Source organism: Lemur catta, chromosome 2 (assembly GCF_020740605.2).
Source record: "Lemur catta isolate mLemCat1 chromosome 2, mLemCat1.pri, whole genome shotgun sequence".
NCBI lineage: Eukaryota > Metazoa > Chordata > Mammalia > Primates > Lemuridae > Lemur > Lemur catta.
This window is the reverse complement of record NC_059129.1, coordinates 57,582,453-57,609,270: the sequence shown is the minus strand read 5'-3', so window position 1 is coordinate 57,609,270 and position 26,818 is coordinate 57,582,453. Positions and strand designations below refer to the sequence as shown.

Below are 26,818 nucleotides of genomic sequence, written 5' to 3'. Positions count from 1 at the left end.
CTCTGTGACAAAGAACTTACCTCTCCAAAAGTCCTTCCTTGTAGCTCTGAACTCTACAATTGTTATCTATGATCATCTAACATCACATGAAGAAAGTTGAAACATTTTTAAATCTCAAACTCCAGCACGTTGATTCAAGTTGATTAGAAATATGAAGGCTCACTCACCTGACCATTTGATTCATATGCCTAAGGCCAATTAATTCTCTTCGCTGTTTTAAAAAATTTTCTCTGCACCTTCTCTTTTTTTCCTTAATCACTACCTCAATCCCAATGTCATTCTATTTTCCATACTTTTGTCTGTCTTTCTCTCTAAAAAAAAAAACAAAAAAGAGAGAGTTTTTATTAACAGAAATCTAGAATCTGGATTTCTCCTAAGTGAAGGACTAAGACAGCCGTTGTAAGCAATGAATAACTACATTAACTTGTTCTCTGTGCAGCCAGTTTGGTGTGCAAACTTGATAGAAGTGGCTTATTTTAGACAGATGAAATGGCTGTGGCTGCACACAAGCAAAAACAGGCCCTATTGTCCTAAGTCATCTTCTTATCCATGCCATCACTATGATAATGCCTGGCCTTTTAAGTCTCTTTTGTATTTTTCATACTTGCTATCTTGCTCTGCTTATATACAATTAATCTTATTAAATCTCCAACAGTTCAAAGGGTTCTTTTTGGTGTTTTAGAGAGGATCTTCAGGAAATAGATTTTCCATAGTTTGGCTACAAATATATAGGCACCTTTTGAGTGAGGAATGAAGTGCAGAAATAGCAAGAGAACTGGATTGCTGCTTATCTCTTTTTTCTTTCATAATATTATGGGGGTACAAATGTTTCAGTTACATGGATTGCTTTTGTACTGATTGAGTCAAAGTTATAAGTGTACACCCAGATAGTGTACATTGTGCGCACCACACCCATTAGATGTGAATGCACCCATCCTCTCCTCCATCCGCCCACTTGCATGACTTCCCTTGAGTTTTATATCCATCTGTGCACATGAGTGCTGATCAGTTAGTTCCAATTTAGTAGTGAGTACATGTGGTGTTTTTCTTTCCATTCTTGTGATACTTCACTTAGGAGGATGGTCTCCAGTTCCATCCAGATTGCTACAAAAGTTATTAATTCATTTTTTATGGCTGAGTAGTACACCATGGTGTATTTATACCACATTTTATTAAGCAAATCATGAGTTGATGAGCACTTGGGTTGATTCCACATCTTTGCAATTGTGAATTGTGCTGCAATAAACATTCTAGTGCAAGTTTATTTTTAATAAAATGACCTTTTTTCCTTTGGGTAAATACCCAATAGTGGGATTACTGGATCAAATGGTAGGTCTACTTTTAGTTCTTTGAGAAATTTCCATACTATTTTCCATAGAGGTTGTATTAGTTTGCAGTCCCACCAATAATCTATAAGTATTACTTTCTCTCTGCAGCCACACCAGCATCTATTGTTCTGGGACTTTTTGATAAAAGCCATTCTCACTGGGCTAGGTGAAATCTCATTGTGGTTTTGATTTGCATTTCTCTGATAGATTAGTGGCATGGATTGATGCTTTTAAAACTCAGATTATAGATTACCTTTATAATTTGTTTTTTTTTTCAATGATAGAAGGACTTAGAACATAAATCACTAATCTGTAAGGATATATCCATTTGGATTTTAGCACCCAACACTAAGCTTACAAACATGGGCCAAATTGTTTAAGTTCACATCTTAATTACTTAAAAATCATTTTTCACATATTACCTATTTGATCCTTACCACTAAAACTCTAAATATGACTCGTCCTACCACTTCAAGGAGAGAATCCTAAGGTTTAGCTAGATGAATATTTATCCCAAATGCATAGCTAGTAAACTGAAAGTCAAACCCCAATATTAGTTTTTTCTATCTAAATCCAGTACTCTTGAGACTCTTAACATACTGATTTCCCCTGTGAATGAGACACTGTCATGACTGAGTCATTATATGGTATGTCAAGAATGATACTTATTATTCTTACAGTGTAACTATGAAAATTTTTAATGTAACAGTACTAAAACTGTTATAGAAATATTTTCTGTTTGTAGAAAAATTGAATTCCAGAAACAGTATGCATAACTGCACATGATGGAAACCCATTACTCAGTTGTGAGAGTGAAGAGGGTAGAGATTGAGAGAATGAGCTCTGGCCTCACAATTTAGATTCAATTTCAGCTGTACCAATGACTATATATACATATATGATTTCAGGACAATTACATAGCCTCTTTGTGGTATAGCTTTCTCAACTGGAAAATAAGAAGCTCTTATGTTACAGAATCTATCATGAGGATTAAACAAGTTAATCCATATAAAGTGCTTAGAATAGTGCCGGAAAGGTAATAAACACTTAAAAAGGCATGTGGCTGAAAATGTAAATGATATTGATTATGTGCTTTCAATTCATTAGGAATCAAGAATATTTTAACCCTATTGTTTTCTTATACAGCTGAAAATGAGTTCCTGTTTGCTTCATTGAGGTCATAACAGACTAAGTACTCTATTATACTTCCTTGCTATTTCACAATATTTGCATGAATATGTGCTCAATCTGGAAAGGCAACATGAATCAGAATTGTAATCACTCTAGAAGGCTATAAAAACAGGAGTCCGTCTTTCTTTTTCCAAAAGATAGCACGATTCTCAAAAATTTTGAGCTCTGTCCCAAATCTTATTCAAGTAACCAAGTCAACAATGAAGATACTTTGTATTTTCCTGATCTTTGTCTTCACTGTATCTTATGGTCTATCAGGTAATATTTGTTAACATAGAAAAGATGTGAAGGGCAAAATGTTTTCATAGATGCTTTAGTCTGTAAAAAAAGTATTTTTAGGAGATTCCATATGAACTGCTTATAAGCCAAGTCACTTTATATTTTTATGGAAGAAGAAATGAGTAGAACTGATAGTTGAGAAAATAATGAAAAAAATTTTTCTCAGGGTGTTAAATTGAACCTATCTATTTTGTTGGTTTGTGTGATCAGACTATGACTCATTAGATGTTTCCTACTGCCTGCTCTTTCAGCATATAATTTTATGAACTGATATTGCAACTGTTGTCAAAATTAAGCTTTTTACAACTACCCAAGTCATTGGTGGGAGAAGAGGGTTGGAGATGGATGGTTATTTAGAACACAAAACATATAGACTATTGCTTACAAGCCTTTTCTTTTTACTCTTGAGGGAGCATATAGAGATTAGATATTTAAGAATGTTTTACCTACAAATAATTTAAAGCTAGTGGCAAAATAAATATTGTTAGATAAATAAGTATTTGTATTGTATCAACGTATAGGATGAGACATCTCAATAGAGTTGCCTGGGCATGATTTCAGAAATAAAATGGTTTAACTCTGTCCTTTAAAGAGTTTACTTTATTCATCTATCTATCTAAGGGGATTAAACCTGGATTTATGATCATAGCTACTTTTTCCTAGTTCCACAGAAAAGACCAAAAAGTGCTGCAGAGAGAAAAAGAGAATGTCGTCTTGTTCGTGGTGCTTGCAAGGCTGAATGCAACACCTGGGAGTACGTGTTTACTTACTGCGATCTTGAGCCCTGCTGTGTGGTACGGGAATACAATAAGCCAGTTGCGAAAAGAATCAGTACTACAACTCAGACAACTGTCAATAATAATTCTAATACACTATATAACATTACACTGTAACAATATTATTAATAAAAATGAATTTTTACTTTGTATAGATCTATTTTTAAGTGGTTGTCCTCTGGCATTCTGGATTGCACAACTAGATCATGGCTAGTGAGTTCAACGTTGGGTTAGTACAAGAGAAATGAAGAAGAAAGCGTGGTAGCATATTCTTTGCTAAATTGGCAGAAGTTTTACTCCACCCACATGACGAAAGGTCTTTGTCTTTAGTGCTTGCTTTCACCTCTGGCCTATTTCTTTGCCTTGTGCAGAAGCATACTTATTTTCATATGATCTTTGAGGTCTCAACCATCAATCATGATTTATGCACAGTCTCATAGTTTCCATATAAATATGTTTGTTTCTTGGACACAAAGTTATATACATTTTAATCATAAAATAGGAGACTATGATGAAATAATTATAAGAAAGAGCAAACAAACAAAACTGAAAAGGAAATAAAATGGAATATATTAAGGTCTTATCCATCTAAAAAGTCCCCTTTTTATTGTAAGGGTCTCAGCCTTGAATCTAGCAATGGGTGAGAAAAGAAATCTTTCTATACCTACAGGGTAATGAAACTATTCTAAAATTTATTATGGTGATGGTACTGTTGGGGCTCAGAAGCCCATACTCCAAAACAAGTCCCTTTGACATGCTGCACTGAAAAAGAAACTTCGAAGTCTCTCTGGCCTTCTCCCCCCACCACCTGCCATCTCATCTCTCAATCCTCTGTCTCTCCCAAATCACAAGATGAAGCTGTTCTCTGAAATTCCCCTATTTGTCTCAAGACTGAACCCACCAAAGAAAAAAAGCAATTACCTCTGGTTTCCTTCCTGAGTTTTCATTAACTGAACTCAAATAGCAGTAAGAAAGGCCAAAGTCTGTCAACACATGTGGCACAGACTTTTGTCACAAACCATTATCTCCTCTGTGGGCCTAAGAGACTGTCCCAGGCCATTGTATGTCCTTCAATTCCATTGTATTCCCCTAAAAATCATTTACTACCTTCTTAAAATCATCCACACTTTCCCATTTGCCTTTCCTCTAATAAGAAGGGTATATAACTTTCTGTAACCCATTGGGTGGTGGAGTAATCACCATGATTTTCCCCATGCTCATGTTAGTAAATTTGTATCCCTTTCTTCCATTAATCTGCCTTTTGTCAATTGATTTTAAGTGAAATTCAGAGGGCAGAAAGGAAATTTTCCCTTGGCTTCCACATTACAAAACTCAGTGAATAGACTAAAAACTATTAAATTGTACTCATTAAGTAGGTACATTGTTTGATATTTGAATTGTACCTCAATAATGTTGTTATGAAAAAGAATACAGGCAAACTTTCTGTCAGAAATTATGCAAGTCAGAAGGCATAGTGTACCAATACCTTTAAATACTGAAAAATTCTGCCAACCTATAATTCTACTTAGTGAAAAAATAGTGTCAAAATGAAAGCAAAATGAAGGTATTTTCAAGCATAGGAAAAAAAAAAGCTGAAAGAACACATTGCCAGCAGCCATTTCTTGAAGAAATTTTAAACAAAATTAGTACAGAAAAATTTACAACATAGAAATTTGGATTTACACAGAGGAACCAATTGAGTTGAAATTAGTAAATTTGTGAGTAAATGTAAGAGATCCTTTCCCTCGATTTTTAATCTTTATAGAAGATAATTGATTCCTTAAAGCAAAAGTAATAACATATTGTGCAGTTTATAGCACTGCAAAAGGAAATGAATGACAATAATAGCTCAAGGAACAGGAAGGGGGACATAGAAGTATTAAGACTATAAGGCTCTTACATTACAGGTGAAAGTTACAGATCTATATTATAAATCATAGACATAAACCATAGAGTAAAGAGAAATAAATATATACATATATGTACACCTATATATATATATTTTATAGAGCCAATGGAGTAGATAAATTGCCATCAAAAAAACATCCATAGACAGAAAGAAAAGGAAAAAGGAACAAAGACAAGAAAAACAAATAGAAAACAAATAGCAAGATGGCAGGTTGAAACACAACCATATTATAATTTTATTATATATAAATATTGTGAACATAGTAATTAAAAGGCAGAGACTGTAAAATAGGGTATTGTATTAGTTATCTATTTCTGCATAACAAATGACCCCTGTAAGTAACAGCATCAAACCTTTATTTTCTCACATGCATCAATTTAACTCAGTGCCTCTGTCTCACGGTCGGATGAGGTTTCATTCAAGCAGATGACCTGGGCTGCCGTCTTCTTAAGACTCAACTTAAGCCTTCAGACTTGAAGGCTCTGATTCTTGACAGGCTTCCGTTCTTAGGGATTATTGGATTTAGGACTACAGTTCACATATTGTTAATAGAGGGCCTCAGATTGTCACTACATTATTTAAACCTCTCCATAAGGATTCTCAAAACATTCAGTAAGAGACCATGATTTAATAGAAAACCAACCAAACCTTTCTAAAGTGTATTTACAGAGGGATTCAAGAAGTCTTTACATCTATAAAACAAGAATACTTCTCTACGGCGTAAGAATAATCAGTCAACAGAAAGGACAATTATATACCTTTTTGTGGCAAAGAGAAAAGACTGTGTTTGCTAGAAAAAATAAAAATAAAAGTGAAAATTTATTTAAAATAAAAAAATAGCAATACAGATAGGAAAATAGGAGAGAAAAGATCAAATTATGGTGAAACATCCCAACATTTGACTAAAATAAACCCCAAAAAAGAAAAAATAAATAAACCCACACATAAGGAGGTAAGGACTTTATCAGAGAAAAAAATATAGAAAGAGAAGAACATTTCTCAGATCTCAAGAAAGATACGAGCTCACCAACACCAGATAACTTATAAAAAAGAAATTGACACCAGGAAAAGTGTGAATTGTAAAATATGATGGTCTGAATCCTAAAAAAAATGTCCTGAAAGTGTCAAGAGAGAAAAAAATTCAAATTATTTAAATGGAACTAGCCCAGCATTTGATTATCCATCAGGAAGACTGGATGCTAGAAGTTAGTCTAGTTATAACTTCAAAGTTCTGAAGGAACATGACTTTGAATCTAGATTTTACATCCAACTAATTAAATGTGATGGCAGAATAAAAATATTTTCAGCAAAGAAATTCTCATATTTTTTATCTTTTCTGAAAACATTTCTGGATAGAAAAAAGCAGGAAAAAGAAGACATGAGGACAGTAAATTAAATGCATGAGGGCAGGTTGAGAAACATGTTAGAATGAAGCAATCTCAGGAATAGCCTATGGTTCTCAGATAAACTTGAAGATAGGGAATGGTCATTATTTGTTTTTGTTCATGTGTACAATAAAAACTAATAAAAAATACTTTTCAATAATGTCATAATCGAATATAAAATAATTAAAAGACTTGAAAAACATTTAAGAAAAAAGAAAGCAAGAAAGAAGAAAAAGAAATAATAATAATAATAGAAAAAATAATACTAGTGATAATATTAATAATCCATTTGATCTTGAAACCACGAGCATTTCTCTTTCATGAGCACAAGTGTTGTGATATTAGACAAATCGAAAAAGGCAATATAATCTATAATGCTTACTGAGTTATAATCTTTAAAAATAAGTCATAGATGTTTCAATTCTATTCATTGTTATACACAGAGTGCACATATTGTCCTAGATAAGATAAAAGGAAATGCGTAACAGATAAAAGTGATGTGTAAAAGTGGGGAGGAATGCTGGAGCTACTGGCAAGTGGCTAATATTTTCATTTTAAATGGGGAAGAGTTAATATTGTGATTAAAGTTCATGGGGAAAATACTCATGCTTAAGTCTGAAGATAACTTATAAAACTTTCTAAAAATATATATAACTTACAAATATTTAAGAACAATAGCATGGAAAAGAGTGTAAGTAGTCTAAATCTATATTTTTCATCAACTAAATCTTAATTCTTATGTTGGTAATCACCAGAGGCCTGAAAATAGGGAGATTGAAGTGGGACATTATTGCCATTCCTTATAAGGTCTCTTTTCATTATTTATTGCATGATAAAAATTTTAAAATAAGTGGAGACTAATTGGGCTTTTCTGGGAAAAAGAAGAGTTCTGTGGATATTTAAACTGCATCTGAAAAAAGGAGTAATAAAAATTAGTGACAAGGTTGAGGCTGGAGAATTGCTTGAAACAAGAAGTTCTGGAGCAGCCTGGACAACACAGTGAGACCCCTGTCTCTAAGAACAAACAAACAAAAAGCCTAAAAATAAATTAAGTAATTAATTAGTATTAGCCAGGTGTAGTGATGCATGCCTATAGTCTCAGCTACTTGGGAGGCTGAGATGGGAAGATTGCTTGAGCCCAGGAGTTCAAGGCTGCAGTGAGCTATAATTACATCACAGCACTATAGGTTGGGGTACAGAATGAGACCCTGTCACTAAAAAATGTTAATTAGTTAAAATTTGAATTTATTAATTAAAAAATTGAGAAAACAAAGTTAGTGACAAAAATGAGGCTTAATATATTTGGGGCTTGTAAATGAATAATTTGGGAGAAATTGATGGAGTAACTGAATATTATTAAAGATTTTAGATATATAAACATATTAATAAATTTACACACCATATTAGTGACCATAATATATTTTGAAAAGTAATCATTTGTTTAATGGACAACATTCAGTTGTTTTATATCTGAAATGGTAAATTAATATTTTCCTTAAACCCACTCCCTGCATGCCCTTTGATGTTGATGATTAATTGATCACCACTGATAGGAAGATGCCACATTTACAAGGAGCATTTACATAGAGATTCTTCCCTAAAGCTCAGTTATTTTCAAGTGTTTTCAATTTGCATAATTCTGCCCACAGCTCTAGTCACTGGAGCAGAGACAGGTACATAAAATTAAAACCATTTCCGGATAAAGAGAGTTTCTCTTCCATTAAAAAACTATAAATAGATAATGTCTCTTGACTTTTTGGAAAGCGCTCTAGTCTTTAAATTCTGTCACCAAATCTTTCAACAGCTTATTTCTACAGAATGAAGATCCTTTACTATCTCCTCCATTTTCTGTGTTATGCGACCTTCATCCTACCAGGTAAAATAGATGTTTCTGGCAGGTTTTTAATATATAGCTTTTAGGGAGAAATAGAAATACTAGATTATTAATTGGAAAATGAGGTTCTCAACAAAATCTTACCAATTAAAGTGGTGTCTTGATTGAATCTTGGTTTCCTCATTGTGAATATAATTATACTAGGATAGTTAAGCTACCCCATTTTTAAAATTAATCTGCAGATAAAATGAGACGGTTCAGATAAGATCCCTAATCCTTTTTGGACTTTTGAGTTTTCTTTTCAGATATTTAAATGATTAAGAAAACCATAATTTATTAAATTTATTTATAAGATTTAGAAGTTAAGACAATGGTAATCGGATCCCAAGGAGACAAATGGATTGCAAACAACAAGATATATCTCTTGCAATATCAATAACAGAATCTATAAGAGGATCTAAGACATAGTCTGACAATATGCTGGGCAATGAGGTATAGTAGGAATAAAAGGGTAAATGAAGTCATACCTCAAACATCCTTGTCTAATTAGTCAATACATTAGTAAAGGATGCAGTAATGCCATTATGAATCAATTACAAATAAATAATAAAATAATAAATAATAAAATACAATGAAGCCCTTGCTGGTCATTCTAGAAAGTTGAAAGTTCAAGCAGTGCATAATATATCAGAAATAAACCTGGATTCAAACTCAGAAGATCTAGATCTTGTTACAAGCATACTACTTAATAGTTTGGTGAAACTTGGCACTCAGAATTTAACTGATTTGTCAATGTTCTTAACAGAAAACAAAGAAAATAGAAGTGCAATAATTAATAATCACAATTTTTAAAAAATTAAAAATCTGACATAAAATGTTGTTCCTGTTATTTATATGCACCTCAAAAGACTGCAGTTAGGATTTAGTGGAATATTATATTAGAAAGTATAATACAAAGTACAAACTAAAAATTAGTCTGCCAATTTAGGTGCTATTATTTTTTTATTATAGTTGTTTCTTTTGTTATAGCTATTAATAATGAAAGGGGCCTGAAAAGGTAAGGATCTCAAATATGATTAGGAAAAGTATTGACACATAGAGTGCTATTGTGTCAATCAACAACCATCTAATATTGAGTGTCCAGTGATCTACTAAGCACAATGGTTGACACTGAGGAAACGGAAATACAAGATATAGTAATTCCTAGGCATACTTACAAGCTAGATGAATGAACTCAGATACATCAATGAATTGGTCTGATTTAGAAGGTTTATGTAAGTATGCTTCAGATAGTAAGAATAGCGGATTTATAGCAATGAGGTTTGGGGAAATGTTCTGAATTCTCTGATAGAGAGCTTTGAAATTTGGGGTAAGACACTTGTATTTGGACCTTGGAAGGTGAAAGGAAGACAGACAAGACAAGAAGTAAGTATGAGTGGCTAGTATGCCAAACACTATTCCTTAATTTTTCACATAAATATTGAATCTGACCTACCAGATAACATTGCAAAATGACTATTATTTCCTCTTCTTATGACATTAGAGGAGAAAATTTTTCAAGGTCACACCTATACTACTATATGTCATAAGTAGAATACAAATACATTTTTAGATTCCAGCATTTTTGTTCTTTCTACTTCATCATAATGCTTCCTACAGATGGCACTAAGTTCAAGAAAAAGGCTGAGTAGATAATTTGGTCCCGAGGTCTCAGGGGAAGGAAATTGCATATCAGATGTATAAGATCGGTACATCATCAAACTCTACATTTGCTGAGCACAGCAGGAAGCTTTACATAAGGTTTTAAAGACATTTAATCTAAGAGTAGTGATCACAAGCTTTACTTTACCTTTGGATCATTCAATAGATACTAAGTTATTAATGTATATTGGAATATACATTCCAATACAGTTTAATGTATATTGAATATAATGTATATTGGACAAAAATGCGTTATTATTTGGCCTTTGATAGACCAAGAACACAAGAATACAATATCTACAATGTATCAGAATGGCCAGCTTTTAAGGAGTCTGTAGAGTGGTAAGTATGAATTGCACAGCGGTGTGGTGTGGTTATTGATAAAATCTAAAAGTAGTGAAAAAAGCAATAAAAGTGTTCACCACAAGGATACATTGTGAAAATGTAAGAGGAATGTTTGGTCCAAACAAAAAATAATCATGCTGGGGAGACCAGTAGTAGAAAATTGAGAAGAGGCTAATACTGACAATCATTAAAACTTGGAGGAATCCCCAGTCATTTAGGGGAAATACAAATATAAAATAATCCATAGAGATAGTGAAGGTGGCATACTATCATAGTTTATAGAGTGAGCTTCTCATTCAAGAGATCAAGGTTTATATTATGGACTAAGTCTTCCTTGTAGGTATGAAAGAAGCTTCAGTTCTCTTAACTATATAATGGATGATGATATCACTAGTTGCATAATGTTTTGCAAAGATTAAAAGAGATAATGTAAGCAAACTAGTTATCACATTGAATAGCATATTGCAGTATTTCAAGAAATAGGGAAGGAGGAATAGAAGTAGAGAGAAAAGAAGAAAAGGAGAGAAAGTAGTAGAGAAGAAGAAAGAGTAGGTAGTGTTCAGGTGTAGCCAGTTCTTAAGCTGTCTTAACATGGTGATCTCAAATGGCAGAAGCATGGTGGCTTTGGCAGCTTTACAGTATATTATATTGCACAGTGAATGGGAGGCGAGCTCAAGAATGGTGAAGGAGAGACATTAACCTGTGATGAAATGTTGGCAAGAAGACACTGTCAGTTCTGGTGCTGCAGATTTTACTAAGTTTAAAATTAAGGTGACTCAATCACCAGGGAAATTGGGTTACTTGAGAAAAATTAAGAAGAACTTGCCAAACATTACCAAAAAATTAATGAACTTCACAATAATAGTTTAAGATGATAATATACCTTACTCAATTACAGAGAAAACCGAGCAAAACACACAGCACAAAAGAATATGAAAAACTTAAACTTGAAGATTAACAAAACTTTAATTCTAATAATAAATCTCAATGGATATTAGAAAATATTTTAAACTTAATGGTAATAAAAGTGAGATAAATCAAAGCTCACAGTAATCTTTCTAAGAAAATTCATGTAGTTTTATACACACACACACACACACACATATATACATAAAATAATTAAGGCTAAAAATATAACTAAAAATTTAAATGGTGAAGTTTGAAAAAGTAGATGAAATTAAACCCACAGCAACGAGCATATAATAAGACACAAGCAGATGTAATAAACTAGAAAACAGAAGCTAGAGAAAATTAAAGAGTCCACATTTTCCTTTTTGAAAAGATTAATAAAATTAGTAAAGTTTTAACAAAACTGTAAAGAAAAGGGAGTGAAGGCAAAAATCAACTTTATTAGTGATACTAATATTTATGATACAGATATTAAAATGATAATATAAAGACGTTATGAACAACTTCATCATAATATATGCAAAAATGTGTATGTATTGGATAATTTCTGAAAAAAATATAATGAATCAGAAAAGCAATAACAACAACAAAAAGAAATAAAAAATCTAAATGGTTCTAAATTCATTAAAGGAATAGAATTCATAATAAATAATCTTTATATAAAGAAAATACAAAATTTAAATGGCTTCACTGTTTAATTTTAAACATTTAGGAAAGAAGTACAACCAATTATATACAAATTTTCCAGAAAATGGAAAATGAAAGGATGCTTCTAACTTATTTTATGAGATCAACAATGCCTGGTATTAAAACTTGTAAGGACCTTATAAGAAAAAATTAAAGGTGAACCTCATTCATTAATATAGATGCAAAAATCCTTTAAAAAATACTTAGAATCAAAGCCCAATGAAATTCCTGGATTTCAAGGTGAATATAGTACTCTAAAATCAATGTTACCTCAGGAACAGTTTAGAGGAGAAAGTTTATATGATCAAGTCAATAGATAAAGTTGATTTTTTATAAAATTTATGAATTTTTAAAAGTTCCAGAAAGCTGACAATGAATTGAATTAAATTCTTGTATTTAATAAAGTTTATCTCCAAAAAAACTATATAATAAATATCCTACTAAATGACAGAATAATTAAAATTTTCCATTTGGTATCAGATATATAACAAGTCCCTTGTATCATTAATTTCAATAAACATTGCAATAGAGTCCTAAAACATTTGAATAGAAGAAAATGACCATCATTATTCAGTTGCCCTGATGGTATATGAAGAAACAGCAAAGAGATCTTCAGATAAATTAAAAGAACTAATGAATGAGCTTAGCAATATTGTTGTTTACAAAATCAATATAAAAATCAATTAGATTTCTATATAATACCTAGAAAAATTGTATGATAAATTCAACAATTAGAATAGCATTAAAATATCAACTACAAAGGAATGATTCTAAAAAAAGATTTAGAAGACATCTACACAGTTAGCTAAAATTATTATTGAAAGATTAAAGAAGACCTAAATTCAAGAAGGGTTATGCCAAATTAATGGATTGGAGGATTCATTCTTATAAAGCGGTCAATGCAATATTTCTCAAATTGATTCATACAGTTAATATAATCTTAATCACATTCTAAAAGATGTTGCTTGTTTTGTTTTGTTTTCTGAAACTTGACATAGTAATTCTAAAATTTGTATGGAAATGTAAAGCAGTAAATAATAATCAAGACATTATTGTCAAAGGAAGACTGAGACGGGAGGACTTGCACAAGAAGACAATGTTATATTGGAAAGAAAAATGTAACAGTGGAGCAGAATAGAGAATTTTTAAGCAGATAAAGATGGCATGGTAGAACAACGTGGCAAATAGACTTTTCAATTAATATGGCTAGATGCATTGCATAGCCATATGAGAAAAAAAAAGAAATTTAACTCTTGCCTCTTACCACAGACAAAAACTAGTTCCAAGTAACCTGTACATGCAAGTAGGAAAGGCAAAACAATAAATCATACAAGTTAATACTTGAGAATTTAGTAATGATTTTGGCATTCAAGGAGTAATATTTCTTACTCAGTAGAAAACAGTAGTATTGACCAAATTAAAATTAGGAAATTTATAAATCAAAAAGATCACTCAGTAAAAAGACAAGCTTTATATTGAAAAAGATTTTTGCAGCATAAGAAAAGATGTTACACTTCCCCAGTAATCAGAAAAAATTGACAGATGAAATGAGACGTGTGAGGTATCATTACATTCCCCTCAGAATTACTGAGTTAAAAATATCAAGCATTGATCATATTTTTGATGTCTTCGACTTTTATATAATGCTGCTGGAAATTTAATTTGGCACAAATGATTTGAAAATGTCTTTGACATTATCTACTAAAGTTGGAGCTATGCAGACACATTACTGTTATATTCCACCATTAGGGATGTGTCTAACAGAAATGCCTATGTGCCCTGAGAATCAAGCACAAGAGTATCCAAAAACAGAAAATAATTTAAATATCCATCAGTACATACAGATAAAATGTATATTTCTACAACAGACTACTATATGGTGATGAAAATGGAAGGATTATAGTTATGCAGAATATGGATGAATCTCAAAAACTAAATTGTGAGTTCATAAAATCAGACACAAAAATATATATGCTGTACTGTGTGCATTCACATAAAATTTTAACATGAGCAAACTTAAACAAAATATTGTAAGTCAAGATAATGGTTTCTTTTGGAAATGAAGGAGCAAGAGGGAATTGTGATTTTTGAGGGGGCACAAATGCCATGCTGGCAATGGTCTATTTCTTGACGTGTTTATATAAGTACTTAATGTTTAGTTATACTCTTAGGTGAACATTTGTGTTTGGACTCTCTTCTGAAAGTTTGTTTTACTTTTTAAAGTTTATATGTAAAGAAATAAAATATAATAAATCACATGCTGTTGCTATTATATATTTTTAATCTAAATTATTTGTTTCTGCTTCAAAAATCTATAGCAATATTTATAAAATATAATAGATAAGGGAAAAAGACTTAGAGTTTATGAGAATTTAGAGGATAATATCATTAAGAATACAATGAATGTCATTTCAAGGCATGGAGGAAATTTTTCAATAAATAGTGCAGAACAATTATTTAATCATTTAGGAAAAATGAAGAGAGCTGTATGTCTGACATTTATAATTGATGTAAAAACAAAAATATTACAATAAAATATAATGAAAAGATTTTATGCAAGTATATCTTACTGTAAAGGTATAATAATACACTATTTTGTACATTTCTACATGTCAAAATTATAAGATTGTTTATATTTTTAGAATGAAACATGCATTTATCTTGTAATAAAATAGTTATCTAAAAACCACCACTACAAAATGAAAAACAACAAAGGAAGAACTTGTGACAAATGTGACAGATAAAAGTTATTATCTGAAATATATTAAAAATTCTTATGAATTCATTAAAATAAAATAATCATTCCAATAACAGTCAACAAAGTGTATGAACAATTAATTTTAAAAAGAAAGAAAAATATTCAACAAAATAATCAAAGACATGAAAATTAAAATTGCAATGAATATTATTTTATTATTATTTGGGGGCAAAAATTACATTATATTGTTCATGGCAGTACTAGAAGCATGGAATCAAACTCTGCCACAACTATCCTAAGAATCTATCTTATAAATATTAAAAGATATAAAAGGCATTTATCATAATCCTAAAATATTAAAACTCTAGCTATCACCTGACGGTCCAAAAAGAGCTGAAAGACTGAATAAATTGTCATGTAGTTCTAAAAAGAATCTTGAATCTTGTTAAATAGAATAATATATAGCATATAATTTTTAATCATATATTAATTTTTTACAGTTTCATTTTTCTGTATACATAGAGGTATGGGATATTTTTAGTGTATTTGCATTTTTTGGCATTTTCTAAACTTGGTACAGTGTACACATTATACTTTATGTAATCAGAAATAATATATACTTAAGAGATCAGTAATTTCAGTTACTCTTCTTTTACTATAGCTACATGTAACTTGGTGGATGCTGATCGTTGCACAAAACGTAAAGGTCTCTGTAAAAGGAACTGTCTTCTGAGTGAAAGGCAGATTGACACCTGTTTCTCACCAACTAAGATTTGCTGTTCTGAGAGGCTGTATGAAGACGAAAGCATATTTTGAAAAGGAAGACATCCCTCTGAACAATGAAGTTATACATGCACCAGTGGAGAAAGGTATAGGAATATAATTAGGGCCTCTGAAATAAATAATTAAACATACGAGCCAATATTTCTATCTTCCTGTGTAGGTGTCAATTACATATACAACGGAATGAGGTAGGAATTCTCTTATTCTCTCTAAACTAGAAGTTTTGATAGAAACATACCTGATCCTACTTTTCTATCATATGAATATCACAACGGCTTCAATTTAGGTCCACTTTAATCTATCTTAAGTCACCTAAACTTGCACAGTTGAACATTTCCCAACTTTACTGCCATATCATTAGTAGTTTGATTCATGAGAATCAATATCCATAGATTTATTGTCTAAATATTATCCTCAGGTTATTGGAGCAAAGACAAAAATTCCTAAGTGAGAGATAAAAGTACAAGCTACAGAAGAGCATGGATATACTCATCGGCTCTTTCTCTCTCTTCTCAGAAGGTTCTACTCATTCAAAAAGAGATGTTAATCTAATAGTATCTGAGCCATTGAGAACTGGGTTTAAAAACAATCTGAACTTTGGCTCCAGAATTTAGACTCATAAAACATTGGATGGGCTTATTATTAGCATTTTATTACTTAACTCTGGATGAGATGGAATAATGCATTAAAGTCTATTGTTTCTACCTCAATATACATACCACACAATACAAGTAGTTTCTCTAATATTAAATATGGGAGAAAATATGGAGATTAGGTTTATTTTCCAGCTAAAAAAAAAAAAAAAAAAAGGATAAATTAACTTTTCTCATTGCTTTACCGGGTATCCAAATATTTGTTTTCAAAAACTAACTTCTGGTTCAGGATTGCTGTTTTCTTGTTGTTGTTGCTTTTAACTGGAGATCTTGGTAATGTCTAGCGGTAATGTCTCCCATATTAATTAAAATTAATTACCAAAACAAGAATCCTGTACTAGGACCGGGATCAAATAAGCAATGGAGACTTGAGTGATTTGTACAATAGTCTCCTCTTATTTGTGGTTTCAGTTTCCAGGTTCAGTCACCCCCAGTCAACCACAGCCCAAAAATATTAAATGGAAAATTCCAGAAATAAACAACCCATAAGTTTTAAATTGTGTGCTGTTCTGAGTAGCATGATAAAGTCTCGCACTGTCCTGTTCTATCCCTCCAGGGACATGAATCATGTCTTTGTCCAGTATATCCACGCTGTCAACACTACTCATCTGTTAGTCACTTAGTCACCCATCTCAGTTATCAGATCAACTATCATGGTATCATAATGCTTGTGGTCAAGTAACCCTTATTTTACTTAATAATGTTCCCAAAATGCAAGACAGTAATTGTGGTGATTTGGATATGTGAAAAAGAAGCTGTAAAGTGATTCCTTTAAGTGAAAAGGTGAAAGTTCTCAACTTAATAAGGAAAAAACTTGTATGATGGGGTTGCTGAAACCTACAGTAAGAACAAATCTACCCATGAAATTGTGAAGAAGGAAAAAAAAACCCTCATGCTTGTTTTGCTGTCTCACCTCAAACTGTGAAAGTTACAGTCACAGTGTGTGGTAAGTGTTTAGTTAACATAGAAAAGGCATTAAATTTGTGGGTGGAAGACATGAACTGAAAATGTGTTCCAACCAATGGCAATATGTTGCACCTGAAAGCATTGAGCCTATACAACGATTTCAGCAAGGGGTCCCCTAAAATGAGTGACACCAAGTCATTTACCACAAGTGTGGGATGGTCACACAGATTCAGGAATGCACAAGGTCAATAGTAGCCTAATGCTGTATCACAATGACCACATTATTCACCTCACTTCATTTATCTTATTACACAGGCATTGTATCATCTCACATCATTACAGGAATGATGAGTACAATACAATAACATATTCTGAGAGAGAGGAGAGAGGCCACATTCACATATTTTTATTGCAGTATATTGTTATATAATTGTTCTTTTTGTTATTAGTTGTTAATTTCTTACCATGATAATTTATAAATAAACTTTATCATAAGCATGTATATACAGGAAAAAACATAATATATACAGAGCTTGATACTATCTGAGGTTTATGGCATCCACTGGGATCTTGGACTATAGCCCTCACCAATAAGGGGAGATTATTGGACCTCAAATGACAAGTTTAAGTCCATAAAATGCACAAGTTAGAGGCAAAGAGGTTAGCCAAAGTTGATACTACCGTCAGTTCAGGAGACCAACATGAGGATCATATTCGAGGACGGGAGAAGAGAAAGCAGAAATGTGTAAAGAGCTCCAGGGATGAGAAACAAGTTTAAAAAGTTGAATGCGATAATAAATAAGGCAAATAACTCAAAATTTACAATAAAACTTTGAAGAAAGGATTCTGGTAGTAGCAGCAGCATACTTGTGTAAAGCAATGTAACTAGATAGCAAAACCAAAACCCATGGAAAATTTTGCAACATAGGTGATGTGATATCCCCACATAGCATACAAATGGGGTGGAGAAAACAAAGAAAAACAGAACAATACAAAAGGAAAACAAATAAAACACCAGTAGCTAGCTACAAGGTGTATGTGGGATCCATATCTGTATAGGAGAACTCAGATGGAAGAAATGGGGCCTTTTGACGGATCTGAGAATAGAAGTGCTCCACAGTGCCAACAGCATTCATTGGGAAGCACAGCATGCCAATTTGCTTGCATAGCTATAATTGAGAGGGATTTTTCAATGCAATAGTGGGTAAATGAATTTATACATGGCAATGACTAAAAAGGCTGAAGTCTATACTATGAACTCTTAACGGTGACCAGAGAGGGCTCATTTCCAAGACACCTCCCAATATTAAGAAAAAATTGCCACAAAGAAGGACAAAAATTGTGCAGGCCTGGGAATACGAAGGATGTAAAAATAAGTTTTTCCTATGTCCACAATCAGTAACGGATCATTTTCCAGAGTTTCTGTCTCTCGATATCCCAATTCAATGTGTAATTAGAGACAAAAAAATGATTTACAGAATTCCCATACTTATGCTCCAAATGAGAGATTGGCAGCCTCATGTGCTTGCTTATCATATTGTATTTCACTGCACTCTGGCTTCTGTAGATGGATTTTCTCTTGGACCCACAGCTAGAATATAAGTATATTATGAGGATTTAGGAAGTATTGTATCATTTTCTTTTGTCTTGTCTCAAACCTAGAACAGACTTACAGTGGGTGTTAATCAATTAATGTTGAAAAATAATGAAACATTTATCTTAGGCTTTATTTATTCTTCTCTGCCTTAGTCGGTAACATTTTACTCAAAATTCTATGGTTTTTAATTTAATTTGAGTGCTGAACTGGAAAACTCTGAGAGTTCTGGAAGAAGGCATTTCTGGTTTTAATCCTAGGGTATTTATTATTGACTCACATAATCCTGGCAAGTTACTAAACTAGCTCTCAGTTTATCCGTCCATAAACAATAATGTTAATATATGAAAATAAAAATAAAGCTATGATCTGTGTTATTCAGTCCTCCAAATGTGAATTTCGATCTTAATTCATATATTTCTCAGCTATTTAATGTGGTTCTTATATACAGTCCATAAGAATACTTATTAAAATCTCTTTTCGTGTTTTAATTTCTATCATTCTGACACTCCTAGGAGGCTTTCCTCTCCATGGTGGTAAGAGTGGGTATGGTGAGAAGTAATCAAATTCTTGCTACATTTTGAAGGTAGAGCCAAAAGAATTGCTGGGGGCAGAAAATGAGGGTGTGACTTTCATCCTTTCAGGCCATGAATGATGCAAGTGTCTTTGTCTGAGTTGTTGTAAAAATAGGGTTACCATTAAATGAGTTGTGAGAATTGTAAGAGGTACAAGTTTGGCAAGAATGTACCTTTCCATCAGGAGATTAATTTGGCCATATTATGTTAAATATTTAATTGGAAAGATCAAACAGGCAGTCATATTTGCCTAAAATTCAAGAGAAAAGATATGATTGGCAAGCAGCACTAAGAATCATTTCCCCCACCCCTGAATTAGTGACAGTGAATTTACACTGAGAACAGTGGATGTGTTTCTGTGGTTTTCTCCAACCAAGTTCATTTGTGGGTGTGCAGTCCTGATTTAGGCTGAGGTTACTCATTGTCAAACCTAGAAGTCAGTCACTGATCTATGAATCATTAGACTCAGTGCACAAATAAAATTATATTGAGATTGAGGGATACGTAGGTGGAGAGGGCTCCCGAATGGTAGTTATGCTATAGATATTTAGGTACAATAATTTTATTGATTATTCAATCTTTTATTAATTCATTTTTCTTCTCATCCATCCATTCATTCAAACATTAAGTACCCACTATGTGTTTCATTAAACAAAATGCTGGTGATTTATCAGCAAACAACAAGGTCACTGCTATCATTAAGAAGATACTTGAGTGTATATGAGGAGGGGACAGAAACATTAAATTAACAATCATGTGATTAATTATTTAATTTCAGTTGTACTAAATAACATTCAAGGGAATTGACTGCCATGATGAGAAGAATTGCATTGACCCGCTGAGGCTGCCATAACAAAATGTCACAGACTGAATAATCTAAACAACAGAAATTTATTTATCACAGTTTTAGAGGCTGATAATCCAAGGTCAAGATGCTGAAGGTTTGGCTTCTCCTGAGCTATTCTCCTTGACTTACAAAGGGCCTTCTTCTTTCCTTGTCCTCATATGGCCTTTTCTCTGCATGTGCAGCCCTAGTGTCTCTTTCTCTTCTTACAAGGACAAAAATCCTATTGGATTAGACCCCTACCCTTATGAGCTCATTTATCTTTAATTACTTCTTTAAAGGTTTATATTTGCTGACATCAAATATAGTCCCATTCAAAGTTTCAACATAACAATTGGGGGATGGGAGAGACAATTCAGTCCATAACAAAGACTGATAGAATATTAAATGGAAAAAAGCCCCCATGAAATAACGAAACAATTTTTTGAAGAAATTAAGCTTAAGCTGTGCTCTGAAGAATGAGGGGGGAAGGCAGATGCCCCAGTCCTGATGCAAAACTAGGGGGCAGTTCCTAAAACCACTCTCATTTCTGACAGCAATCAAGTTCAGGGGTCTCCAAGACTACCCTTGGTTTGGATAATTCACTAGAAAGGTTCACAGAATTCACTGGACATTGTTATGCTCATGATTATAGTTTATTATGGTGAAAAATATAACATTGGTGAATGGATGGGACACATGAGGCAGAGTTCAGGGATTTTTGTCCCCACTCAGGGCAGTCAGGGACAGTGCTACTTTTCCCAGCAACAATGTGTGGCAATACACATGGAGTATTGCCAACCAAGGAAGCTCACCCTACTTCAGTCTCCAGAGATTTTACTGGAGTTCCATTATGGCCAAACTGCTCATGTGGTTGATCTGTCTCCAGCCCCGCCGAAATGTGAATTGCTACATCATGAACCAAAGCCTCCACTCTAAATCACATTGACTATTTGGTGTGACCCCATATGCCCAGGCAAACAAAGACACTAATATCAGCCATGGCATCTTAAAGACTTATAGATTACCTCCCAGAAGTGGAGAGCAAAGACTAGTCCTCTTTTTCAGCAAAGCTAAATTCTTTACAACACACCTGGCCAGGCAGTCCTGAGTTACAAAATCCTTATTTTACATTAAGGCAATTGAGGAACAGAGAGTGAGAAAACAATAAAATAGGGCTGTGGCAGAGTCTAGAAAAGAACCAGCTCCCTTGAGACATTTTCCTCTGCTTTTCCTTCAGCATACCTCCATTTTTCTAGAAAAATAAAAAGGTATATAAGCACCACATGTACTCACCATCAAGTTGGTTTCACTGATCATCACCTAAGAGCACATTTAGGAATAGCATTAATCGCGTGATGGGCAGATGTGGGTGGGATGGCTGTATACATACATAATGAGTGCGATGCTCACTGTCTAGGGGATGGACACACTTGAAGCTCTGATGGGGGGGCAAGGGCAATATACATAACCTAAACTTTTGTACCCCCATAATATGCTGAAATAAAAAAAAAAGAAGTAATCTATCAAGGAGAATCAGGCCGAACTGCCAAAAAAAAAAAAAGATAATAATTATGAACAGATTTCTCCTTTGAAAGAAAAATCAGGAAAATTAGATCACAATACTGTATAGCCCATAGCTTCAAAGCAGTAAAAAAATCTTAACTGCTTTTTTTAACGATTGAGGAAAAAGAGCTGGAAATGAGTACTATAATATTTCATTGTGGGTCTATGAATATGAGGAACTAGAAATGCCACCTATGGATTAAAAGGGATGAACTTGGTTTTGAGGCAGAAGTGTTATATGAGGTTCACCTGCACAAAAATGTGTGCCTGTTAGTAGTCGGATAGAATAAAATTTTTTAGGTAATAATGTATAAATTTGGAAATACTTGTGTCCTATGTGGTAACTCTTGGCATCTAATTTCAAGAGACATATCTCAAGTGCAGAAATAGCATTCTAGCAGAACTATCCTTTGGGTGTGCAGAATCACAGGAATATATTTTTAAAAAACACCTGTTTACATACATTGTTTGATTTGAAAATGCAACACAATAGCTGTGGCCAATGTGAGGTATAGTTATGTATCCATGAATATGTAGCATGAGTAGAGAACGGGTATGTTACATATTTGTTTATTGCCCAGTCAGTGCATATAAAGATTCTTCATAGAATCTAGCAACATCTCTTCATGTTCTTTATTGCCAAATGCCTGCTCCTTACAAATTTCAGGTTGCTTCACTATGTAAAAAAAGAGCAAGAATGCTTTTATTACTCATAAGGTGATTCAGAATCTGTACTGAAACAACATATCTTTTTGTCTCTATAGTATCCTAATGCCATTTGATAAAAAAAAAATTGCTGGTTCTATCATTACTAATGATGCTGCACCCTCATGCTTCCCATGAAGGATGGTTTCCAAGGACTCAGATGTTACTGTGAGTTATTAGGGATGACCACAAAGGCAAATCTTCCCCAAAATATAAGGGAAAATATAAATGATAATTTGTTTTCTGATCATATTAAACTTATAGTTAGGAATTTTAGAGCATAAAGTTTGAACAGCACATCTTGCCATTTCTTGAACTCATTGAGCATTAATCACTGCCTTCCTAGAATGTGATCTACTTCAGTGTCGACCATTTCTCTCCCTTCCGTGCATTACTATGAGACTGGGAGACAGAAGAGGAACCTGTGGTTGAAACAAGAAAAGTAGTCCCACTCAAAGATTGTCATTCCTCCTTCTGCAGGGCTTAAGAGCAAAGAGAAGAGTTCAAAGCTACTACATGCAGTTCAGGCAAGATAAGACATTGACTCATCCAAAGCGTTCATTAGCATTTCAAAATGAGGAGCAAGAATCTGGAAAATTATCAGAAGATAAGCTAACTCATCCTCAGGACCACTGTACAAATGGATTGGAGACTGTGGTGGGAGGGAGGTATTGGGGTGACCATCCTAAGCATCAGCAGGTGGAGGAGGAGTGTGGTGCACAATGTAAAGAATCTCTACCAGCATTGTACTGCCATCAGGTATTGTAGACTGGAGATGACACTACTGTGGAAATACAGGAGGGTGAGAAGTCCCCATTCCACGGGCTCAAACATGCAGCTCAATTGCAAGGGACAGCAGTGAATTATCAGTAGCTGTAAGCTCTGAACTCATTCAGTGTCAGATTTAGATGAGAGTTGCCCAATATTAGGATATCAGTACTATTTCCCTAGCTTTATCTCTCATTATCCTGCGCAAGAAAAATTTTGGCAACTGGCAGAAGTGATCCACCCAGCAGGCTTCCTGCCCACCAGGGGCCTAGCTGTAGTGTCTGTCCCTTTAGACATGAATCACAGAGCGACATCTGGTCGGCCAGCAGAAGGCATTGTGTAGGAGGCTAGATGGTCGGAAGACCGCCTCAGGGAAAGAAACAGCACCGGGACCTACTCAGGTCCAGTCGGTGCCTGAGGCTCCTCACTCAGATAGCTCTGCCAGCCCAAGCAAGTCCAAGACAGCAGAACAGAACTTTGAAAAAAGTCTAGGAAAGCACTTCAAAGTGCAGAGGAGATGAGGAAGCGGGATCCAGGGCAGGATCTGTCCTTAATAGAATCTGCATGGTACTGCGTTGTAATGCAATGAATTATGTCAGAAGAAAGGTGTTAGCTGCTACGTTTGTAAGTATCTTCACTATATCTGAATATTTCAACTTTCAGATGGTAATTTTCCCTATTTTTTTCTTACATGCTGTGCAATCACTATTTGCTGGGGAGCATATGAGATCTGAGAGTAAGAAGAGCAAGGAATACCTTTTTTATACTTTCCCCTTTGTTTTCCCACATTACATTTGAGCTTCCTAGAAAGTAAACATGTATGTAGAAAGACTGGAAACAGGAAACACAAAGGTGGCCAAGAGGTAGTGCTAAATATTTCCTCATACATGGGCATATTAGGGATACAAAGATACTCACAGAAAATTACAAAAAGCCTCAATTTCCTTTGATATGGCAGGTTCACAAACTACTGACAATAATAACATGAATGATTCTCTCTTTTCCTCTCTCTCTCCCTCTCTCTCTCTCCTCACACACATACATTCATTTTTTCAGTGGCTTCACAGTTTATCATGGCATGAAGCCATCCTAGGTTTATTTTAACCATGCCTTTAGCCATGCTTGCTTGGATTTTTCCAAGTTTCACAACACTGCATTAGGTATCTGTGTACATACAACTTTGCGCACAGTTTTAAGCACACTATCTGCAGAAGGAATGTGAAACTGCTGGGTCAAAGTATACGTGAATTTTTAATGTTTCTACACTGTTAGACTGTCTTGCCTGTTTTCCCACAATGGGCCCTCAATGTTGATCGCTATATAATTAATGAAAAAAAAATGCAACACATGATCATGAAAAAAATTTATAGTTGTATTCATTTGTATTTTCCTAATTCCCAGGGAGTTAAATATTTTGGATTATTTGGATTTTTGTATTTTCTGTCTTCTGATTTTGCTTTTTCATAACCATTACTTAATTTTCTTTAGGGCTGTTCATATTTTAAAATAATTTTGCATGTAGTCTTTATGTATATTTTTATATCAACTCTTTGGCTGTTATATGTTGCAAATATTTAATTCAAACTTCTCTTGTTTTCAATCATAAAGAAATTATAAATTTGTACATAATTAAATTGTATCACCTTTTATGTGCCTTCTAAAGCATTTCTCTTGCTTATAAAGATATACTTTGCAATGTATTTTATATGAACATATATGTATAGACATACATATATACATTCCTCCACACTTTATTATTTTAACATTATATAAATAATTTCATTGGAATTAATTCAGTGTATGTTAGAATACATGAGATTCTACCCATTTATTTTTCTGATAGATTGCTCATACTAACATCATTTGTAAATATGCCACATTCTCTATATTGATTTGAGATGCAGCAGTTATAAAAATTAAACTTACGAATATTTATGTGGGTCTGTCAATTACCTATATTATTTACATTTTTAATAAATACTATCTTATTTTCATTAGTTATTTTTATTACTATAACTTCATAGTATGCTATGAGAACTGATAAGGTACATCATTCTATGAGCTGTATTTTAGTTCACTTCATCGTTAGAAGAGGCCTTTTATTGTATCTGGCATCTACTATCAGAAATCAATCCTGCAACTCTGATATTACAGAGTCTCACTTTCTTGGGTTCTTAAAGTAATGTTTCCTCTTTTGAAAAATACAGGTACTTTTTTATTGTACTTTTTGTTCACCACGTTTGACTGGTAATTAAATGCTTAGATGAGTGGAAATCTTTTACCTTATTAATACCAGCTTAAGTGACATGAGATACGATTACTTAAACTATTCAACGAGCTCAACAAATTTATTCTAAAAATTCTAAAATTACTTTTAAAACCATGTTATCATGATTATCTATCTTATTTCATAATAATAATGTCACATGCAAAAGAACTTTTTGATGAGGAGACATCAAGATAATTTAATTGCATTTCTCATTCTACAGTAGACAAGGTGGTTAAGAGATGGGACGCTGGTATCAGACATCATGGGTTCAGTTCCCCTCACTACCACTTATTAGTTGTATCAGATTAGACAAATTACTTAATATCTTTATGTCTCAATTTTCAGCTCTATAAATAGGAAGTAATAATAGCACCTACCTCAAAGGATGTTGTGAGAAGTAAATGAGTTAGTACACGTAAGTGTTCAGAAATGTGCCTAATACATAGTAAATTATCAACAAGTGTTAGCTCTTGCTATTGAATGATAAGGAATGTGAAGGCCATATAGATGAATTCACCAAAATGTCTCTTAGCAAGTGAGTAGCAAATGGAAAATAACTCAAACACCAGGACTCTTAGACAGTCACTCTTCCCAAATATCTAAGAGGCTATGGTCCATGAAAGAAGCCTACAGTAGGAGAACATGTCAAAATTGACAGGATTTTTATTGATTCCATGCTAATTTGTTTTGTGTTTGTTTCCATAATCCCCCAGGCAGCATAAGCCTTTGCAATAACTAGTATGCTGAGAATTATAAATATGTCATGAAAACTCTAGGCTTGATGTGGGCACCAAAGCTTCAGTAACACTCTGGACTGAGTCCAATTTGAGACTCTGCACCTTCACTTTCAATAATCACCAAGAGTTTGAACCTACTCTGAGGTATATTACAGTGTAAGGATAGGTCAGAAGGATTCCACTTTTGCAAATCTGTTCCAGAGACTGGTCCTAGGAATTCAAGTTTCCTACATAACAGTCACTGAATAATTTCTAATGTTTCAAGGTTGCTAAGTTTAGAAATTAAGCATAGTGAGGTTTATTACATGTTTATCTTAAATAGAGGAATTTTCTTTATACCCCCTAAAAGCAGAGAAACATAATGCCTATGAATTGGGCATTTTATTGTAACTTCTCT

At 33.4% G+C, this 26,818-nt stretch overlaps 2 protein-coding genes across 2 annotated transcripts; both read left to right on the top strand.

Annotated features, from left to right (window-relative positions):
* The first annotated feature begins 2,637 nt into the window (after positions 1-2,637).
* Positions 2,638-3,724, top strand: DEFB113 (defensin beta 113). The gene is made up of 2 exons (XM_045542164.1): positions 2,638-2,777; positions 3,462-3,724. Exons 1-2 carry the CDS (start codon positions 2,720-2,722, stop codon positions 3,689-3,691), a joined length of 288 nt encoding a protein of 95 aa, XP_045398120.1. The 5' UTR covers positions 2,638-2,719; the 3' UTR covers positions 3,692-3,724.
* A 4,888-nt stretch (positions 3,725-8,612) lies between these two features.
* DEFB114 (defensin beta 114) lies at positions 8,613-15,959 on the top strand. Its single transcript, XM_045543718.1, has 2 exons — positions 8,613-8,744; positions 15,704-15,959. The coding sequence occupies exons 1-2, from the start codon at positions 8,687-8,689 to the stop codon at positions 15,856-15,858; spliced, it is 213 nt and encodes a 70-aa protein (XP_045399674.1). The 5' UTR covers positions 8,613-8,686; the 3' UTR covers positions 15,859-15,959.
* The last annotated feature ends 10,859 nt before the right edge of the window (positions 15,960-26,818 follow it).